Source organism: Hibiscus syriacus, unplaced genomic scaffold (assembly GCF_006381635.1).
Source record: "Hibiscus syriacus cultivar Baekdansim isolate YM2019G1 unplaced genomic scaffold, ASM638163v2 tig00110864_pilon, whole genome shotgun sequence".
In the NCBI taxonomy this organism is placed as follows: Eukaryota; Viridiplantae; Streptophyta; class Magnoliopsida; order Malvales; family Malvaceae; genus Hibiscus; species Hibiscus syriacus.
In genome coordinates this window covers 3067452-3075662 of record NW_024062893.1, presented here as the reverse complement: position 1 = coordinate 3075662, position 8211 = coordinate 3067452, and the positions used below count along the sequence as shown (strand labels likewise).

Genomic DNA, 8211 nt, shown 5'->3' with positions numbered 1-8211 from the left:
ACCTGACATATTTCTGGTAAAACGCAGATCAGGTAAGATGGTGTTCGATCTACCTAAATGTTTTTAAAATGATCGGTGGCGACTCTAATCCAATTATTCAAGTCGAAGCCCAATTTCGGGCCCAACCAAAAGATGGCCGCGACAAAACTATACCGCTTTTCACGAATAGGTGTCTAAAGTATTTGTTTACTTATTTCGGTGCATATCATTACAAACATTACAACTTTAGGTGTTCGTGCCGTCAATGATGTTAATTTCTCCGTTAAGTTACATGTGTCACAATTTGGTAATTTTAAAAATTTTATTTAAAATTAAAAACTTAAAAATATATATTTAAAAAAAACTTAAACATTTTGAAATAACCCCAAAATTTTAGAAACCTTCATTTCAACCTTTAAACCCATGTCGGTCATTGTCCTTTGCCGTTAACGAAGCTCCAACCGACCTCACATCTCCTCGAAAATCAAAACCCTTATGAAATCATGATCAATCGACGGCGAATCGACGTTTTATACCTCACAAACCTTAGGATAATCGCGATCTCACTCGATTCTGACGGCCAATCGGCGGCAACAACGACAACATATGACTAGGATGATGACAATGACTATATCGTCGATGGTGGTCGTGGCCAGAAAGAGCGGCGGTGATAGGTTAAGGTTAGGATTTGGGGATTTTGAAAATTTTAAGGATTTTTTATAATTTAAGAGAAATTAGTGTTTTTTATAAATATAATAATATTTTTAATATTTTTTTAAAAAAATTCAAAATCACCCAATTATGACTTGTGTCACTTAACGGAAAAATTAACATTGTGAACGGCCCGGCCCCCGGGCACCTAAAATGGTAACGTTTGTAAAATTATATATCGGGATGAGTAAAAAAAATACTTTAGACATTTATTCTCAAAAAATGTATAGTATAGACATTTATTTTGAAATTAAGGATTTTTAAATTAACTAAAACTAGAAGTTAAATAGCTCAAACAAGTGTATAAACCTTCATATGCTAAAGAGTTGGAGAATACAACACAATGGCAGCTGAAAGCATCCCCCTGGGTTCCACTACTGATCCATGTGAATACCTTATGATCACCGTCAATCTCGACGGCACCATAACCCGTAGCCCCCACACCTTACCAACAGCACTACCCAACACCTCCACAGCCACCGTCATCTCCAAGGACATCCCCATCAACCCTTCAAACAACACTTGGGCTCGAATCTTCCTTCCCAAACAGTGGCGGATGGTATCAAGGGCTAGAGGGAGCCTTGGCACCTCCAAAGTTTCGGAAAATTTGCTTTATACCCTTAAAATATTTTTGAAATTTAATTAGCCTCCTTGAAAATTTTAGAAATTCTCATGAAGTCTTAAAATTTTTAAATATTTCTAATTAATCCCCCTCAAAATTGTTAGAAAAAAATTATTAAGCCTCCCAAAATTTTTGAAAATTTCAATTAGACCTTCACATTTTTTATAAAAAATCTCACTAAGTCCCCCAAAATTTTGATTAGTCCCCCTCAAATTATACCACCAAAATCCGCCACTGTTCCCAAACAACCCACATGCCCCACCAAGCTACCCCTTCTACTCTATTTCCACGGCAGAGGCTTTATTCTCGGTAGTCCAAATTTAGCCATCTTCCATGAATTCTGCTCCAAAATTGCCGGTCAACTCCCCGTTCTGCTCGTATCAGCCGGCTACCGCCTCGCCCCAGAGCATCAGCTGCCGGCAGCTTACGACGATGGCATAGAAGCATTGTGTTGGGTCAAAACGGTCCAGGATGATTGGCTGAGAGATCATGCTGATTACTCCATTAGTCCAATTGTTTCATTATGGGCTCCAGTGCTGGAGGCAACATGGCTTACCACGTGGGATTACGCGCGGCACGGCAAACTGAAAATCTTTCGGCCTTGAAGATCAAAGGCTTGATACTACACCAACCCTTTTACGGTGGAGTTCGAAGGTCTGAATCGGAGTTAAGATAGAGAATGAACCAATTTTCCCACTATGTGTCAGCGATTTGATGTGGGAATTGATTTGCCGGTGGGATCCGACCGTCATCATATTTATTGCAATCCGATGGAGGGGGAAGACGGCGTTGGCGGTTTGGAGGAGGTGGAACGGCTAGGATGGAGGGTGTTGGTTACCGGAAGCGACGGGGATCCAACGATAGAGAGGCAAAAGGAGTTGAAGATGATGGAGAAGAAGGGAATTAAAGTGGTAGGTCGTTTTGGTGTAGGAGATTGCCATGGGTTTGAATTTTTTGATTCCTCCAAAGCCAAGTCATTGCACCTTGTTTTACAAAATTTCATCTTCTCTGCTTCGCTTTCAACTTATTTTGTATCAGGTATTTACCTTTTAATAAATAAATAAATAAATTTCCATTTTTATTTATATTTGAAATCCTTTTCAATATTCACGATTGATCATGATTTTTTTTTACTCCCTCACCCTCCACAAATAAAGCAAAAACCGGTGATTTTCGGATAGGGATAGATAATTTTATGTTTGAAGTAATTTTTTTATTTCTTTTAGAAATAATAAATTTATCAAATTTTAAGAAAAAATAATTATTAATATAAACTATACAAAAATTAAAATATATAATAATTTAAAAAAATTTAAGAGATGATTAGATCCTTCTATCAATCCTTGATAATTGTCCTTTTGATTGAATATGGTGGATAGTCGCCATATTATATATTAAATTAATAATGCAATCATCAAAATGTTATTTTTCCAAAAATAAAAAGTAACAAAATAAAAATAAATATGTTAGTAGTTTATCTTTATTTTATTTCTATTATTATTATTATTAAAATAAAATCATTTTACATATGTTTGCTCCATCAACTTTTTTAAAAATAAATAAAATAATTGATTTAAACTCAAAATATGTTTAATGAAATCAACATAATTAAACCTAGGAAATCTGACTAATAAACTTGAATCACCTAATCTTAAAATATATTAAATCTATAATAATTATTACATGAATTTAGATAATTAAAAGTCAAAATGATTCTAAAGTATAAAATTCAATTCATTGTATGAATCAACCTACTTTTATAATTAATATATATTACATTATAATCATCTTAAATTATTTTATTTTAAAATTATTTAAATATTATTATTCTAATATAAACCAATATTATTATCCGTTAAATATTTGAATTCATAAAAAATCAACATTTAAATTTAGATCTTATTTCAAATATTTGAATTGTTTAAAGTTAAGAGAATCAAAGTTTGAATTCTCTTAAAAGAAAATACACTCTATATGATAATCTAAAGTCAAATTGAAATATTTAAATATACAATTTATATATGCATTACCAACACAAATTCATATAATAAAGTCTAAAGATATCTATTTGTATTTATTTCAAATTCATAAAAGATAATAATTTTAGTATATGAATTCATAAATTGTTTGAATCTCTAAAAATATAGATAAAATATATATAAATATTTGAATATGCAACTACATCCCTAGTACTAATATGAATCGGTACTTAAATTTTACCTCAAATGTAATCAAATATTTCAAAAAATTATCCAATTAAGTACTTAATTTGATCTCAACATTTAATTTGGTACATAGATATTAAAAACCAAATACCTGCCTAAACCTATCTGTTAGGTTAAGAATGCTACCTGAATTTGTCTACATAGCTCAAATAAGAAATTTATCAAAATTATTTATTTAGAAAAAAATTACGTATTAATTTGAGCTAATAAATCAAGTTCAAATATTTGGTTAAATAAAAAATCTTTATGTATTTAAATTAAACCTTAAAACCAAATTTAAATATCTAATTGGAGTTATAAAATTCGATAACAAACTATATAAAGCAAGTTTAAGTACAACGGACAACCAATTAGTCTAATAGAATAATTCATTAGAATTCTTAGAGAAGGTTTTGGGTTTGAATTCTCAAATTGTAAATAGAACTAAGTCAGAAGAGCCATCCTCCCATAATAAGTCATTGTGGTACCCAATCGGAATAATGAACCTATATAATATCAAACTCAAATTAATCGATCATTAAATCGAATAATATTAATAACAATCTGTCAGAATTTACTTTAATAAACATAAAGCGAGTCCAAATGAACAAAAAGAGAGTACATTCATTGTAGACCCAACTTATACTGCTATGCTTCATCTTCTTCATATAAACTACAAATGAAAGCAAAATGGCGACAAGCACCACACACCTACAAAACTCAAACCCACCTTATATTCTGCAAGCCTCTACCACAAGAATAAATCCAATGAACGCATGAGTTTACATGAAAACTGGCCTCACCAAACCTATACTTAAGATCCAAACTACATATTTCTTCTCTCTTTTTTTTGTTTTTGTCGGAAGATCGAAACAACCAAAAACTGTTAACCTAATATTTTCAAGCTGTGCTTAATTGATATGTATCAGAATTCAGAAGGTATACTTAGCTATGAAATTCTATAGCAATGACCCAACATTTCCGGATGATTCATGGTTAAACTCTTAGCATCCTGTTCATTCCACTGGTATTAAAGGGAGAAACACTGCCGCTTGGACCCGGACTCTCCTCCCTGAAATTCGAATTTAGCATTGCCAGTTCACGTAATTGCTGCCTCTTGATAAAATCTTGCGACTCATCCTACATACGCGAATATGAAGTTTAGACATTAGAAGCTAAAGTATTTATTAACAGTTTTAATACAATAAAGCCTGCAAGTTGGTAAAAGCATAGGAGAATGCAAAGCACATTGTTCAGCAGCACAATCATGAGGGTGCCATCGTACGACAGAGGAAGGAGCTCATACAAGGAAAAGAAGGAAATTTATACTTAACATATAATGAAGTTTCGAGGCGAATGCCTATATCAAAGTAGCCTATGGCTAACGTACTTTCTAGGAAAAGGGATCGAGATTGTGGTACATACCACAGGTTTGAGTAACTCCTCTATGATTTCCTGCGCCTGTCTAAGCCTTATATCAACAACATTAGCAGGTAAATCAGCCTCGATCAAGATGTGAAGTGGATCATTCAGGTGCTCATATCCAGGTCTGCCTCTCAGCTTCTCTTCCTTCAGATGAAAAAACAAACAAGAGAAACTATTCATTGCATTTTCTAGCCAGTTTCAGCTGAATCACAATAGAGACATGTAGCACAAAAATAGAGGCACTAAACCATTACAAAAACAAGAATAGTAGAAACTTAGGTAGCTTTACCTTGTCTGGATCCTTTATTGATCCTTTGCCTCTAATGTATACACGGCAGCCGGTAGTAGCTTCTACCCGCTTTAATGAATTGCCTCTAGGGCCTAGCAGTCTACCGACAAAATTGAACTAAAAACAAAGGAAAAATAGAGTCTACAGATCAATAAGCATAAAAAGGTTTGTTCAGTCAATTGAAATCTCGGAATTTTTATCCAAAGCACTGGCATTTTTCATATAAGCTTACCGTTGGATATGTATCAACAGGAATTTCAAGACGCAAAATCCTCTTCACTGTGTATGAACTAGGGCTTGCTGGAGCACCTTGCCAGTCCATCGTCACTCCAGGAGGCCAACTTATTCTCTGTCAAAATAAAAAACCAACCATAGCACAAAAGATAAGATGGGTTAATTCACTCGAGTACTCAAGTTTCTAAGAATAACATCTCGATGCTTCATTACAGAACAGGTACTAAAATGTTTAAAATATATATAATTAGAATGCTAACCGGTTGAAATAAGAAAAAAAGGAACAAAAGTTGAATACATCCTAACGAAAAAAACTGAACTGATGTCTGATAGATAGTGAATGTATTTATTGGAACTCTTGGCATTTCGAGCACCTCAAAAAGAAAAATACCATTCAGGAAATTGTAACATTTTGAACAATAAACAAACTTGATCCTCATCTGTGTTTATTTAAGAGGATACATCTTAAAATAAAATATTGGACATTAAACTATTGTTTTGCCAGGGCCATCAAGCAGATGCAAAAAGGATAGATGAAACTCAAATATTCACCATTTGGCATGAGTGCTTTCATTTAGTGACAATTTGTCCATTTTCCTCATTCTTATTTCATGAATTGAGCTTAGCAACCAAAAACAAAATAAATAAATAAAAACCATAGTTTTAGAACAGTCACATACTAACTAAACTCATTATCCTTACGAGATGGTCTGCAATTTGAAACACAGATAAAACTATATTAACTGATTTTAGAATTTATTGATCATACTAATAAAGCAAGAGAAACCACTTCAAAATTTATTGTCTATTTGTGGTCTTTATGATGCCATAACACAACAAGACAGAGATGTTATGGTTCCCCTTGGCAATTTTTTTGGACATTCATACTACAATGGCGGTCAGCAGATATAATCTTAGAGCGAATGTCAGAGAATTAAAAGAATAAAAAACTAGTCAGTTTCAGTTTTACTCAAATTGTCAATTTAGAGGCATGTCACAGACATTGTGAATTTAAACGAAAAGAACTCAATCAACCAAACAAGAGAGAATGTGGATTATATTTATAGACATAGACACAAATATATAAAATAATGCTAAAATGAAAATTTTTAAAAATAGTTACCTCTTGAGGAAGGCTATTCCAACTGCTTAATCGTGTCCCATAAATATTTGACATAAGATTTGAAGAAGCCATAGGACTAGGGCTTCTATGCCTCGTCCAGTCAAAGTCACCAAACCCTTGGTTGGACATCATTCCCGAGACCCGAAATATCTCTGCATATGAAGACAGTTATATACACGAAAGGGATGGCATTATGAAATCGAGTTATTGCATGAAAGGACTATAGCATTCAAAATAAAATCAGAAAGAAATAAAAGGATCACGGTGGATTATGAAAGATTATAAAACACAGATGGAACATCAACCAAAAGTAAATAAAACCAATCTCCGATTATAAACCATTTCAAGGCAATAACTATAAATACTTGGAATCTGATTTCTGAAAACACCCTGCAATATAGAAAGAATATAAAAGGGGAAGCAAAAGCTAGCTGCAAATATATAAAATTATATTCAATGTGAAACACAAGGATGCATAAGCTTATGAAAAACGTTTATCGTCCAAACCAATCAAGATAATTAGCTCGCATTATTGCATTCAGATTCAATATCAGAAAGATTTTCTGAAATTCAAATTTAGCAGAAGAATCGATCTTACAAGTGATACTCCTTTTCTATCCTAGCATTCGAAAATTCACACTTTCTTTTGAAGACACGAGTAAAACTCCAACTGCAATAAGTTTTCGAAAACCAAAACTTAAGAATCTCTTCAATCAGCATTTAATCAAGAGGAGGAAAGATCACATAAAAGCCTGAAGTTAGAGCAACATTTATTAGAAACAACAACAATCATGAGTGACTTTGTCATAAACAGCTAATTCAAGTATTGAGACACTATCCAGAACACAATGGTGTGGCGAAAGTGAATCATGTTTCAGCATATACCATAACAATCAAAGAGAAAAAACATTAAGAAAAAGAAACACATTTGACCATCCCATCACTCAAACTGACCGAACATGGCTAATTTAAAAGCAGAACAAACCCATAGAGAAAAGAAAAACCTAGATCCAATACTGCGATAGTAAAGTAGCAACCTTGATTTAGCAGTCGGCTACATATCGGAAGAACTTGCAAGAAAGGTCCAAGCTTTTGATGCTCTGCCAACAGCTCTGATAAGTATTGACTGAGGATGGAAAAAGAATAAAACACACCCAGAACCCCAAACAGATCAAAAAATTGTTAAAACCCAAAAAGAATGAGAAAAATCAGCAAGAAGAAGGATTATGAAGTTAAAATTTTGGTTACCTCTCAACCTCTGGGGTGCTTCTAATTTGAGGAGAAGCAGCCCTTGCAGGTGAGAAGTTGGAATTGTATAGTCCTGACATGTTCCTTCTATGATCAATCCCTCGGAGAAATAAAAGAACCGGATTTTGATTAAAATAAATTATATTGGTTGTTGGGAAAACCATAATAATATCAATAATACATATATATATATATATAATAACCAATAAAAGTTTCAATAAATTTGCTTAATTTAATAATTTTCTAAATTTCCATTGATTTTCCTTTTACGATTGCATGCCAACAGGTTAAATAAACGTAAACTCTAATATTGGTATTCATCTGACGTATTTGGTTTTACTTTTCTTTAAGTTAGATACCAAATTCGTCCTCTTAA

The 8211-nt window shown here is 33.0% G+C and overlaps 1 protein-coding gene and 1 pseudogene across 1 annotated transcript; one reads left to right on the top strand and one right to left on the bottom strand.

The window, feature by feature from the left end:
* The first annotated feature begins 1033 nt into the window (after positions 1-1033).
* On the top strand, positions 1034-2376 carry LOC120143904 (annotated as a pseudogene).
* A 1834-nt stretch (positions 2377-4210) lies between these two features.
* Positions 4211-7923, bottom strand: LOC120143767 (KH domain-containing protein At2g38610-like). The gene is made up of 7 exons (XM_039158003.1): positions 7836-7923; positions 7625-7713; positions 6588-6739; positions 5463-5579; positions 5231-5347; positions 4942-5085; positions 4211-4656 (listed from the first exon to the last, which is right to left on the bottom strand). The coding sequence occupies exons 1-7, from the start codon at positions 7913-7915 to the stop codon at positions 4513-4515; spliced, it is 843 nt and encodes a 280-aa protein (XP_039013934.1). The 5' UTR covers positions 7916-7923; the 3' UTR covers positions 4211-4512.
* Positions 7924-8211: the final 288 nt, after the last annotated feature.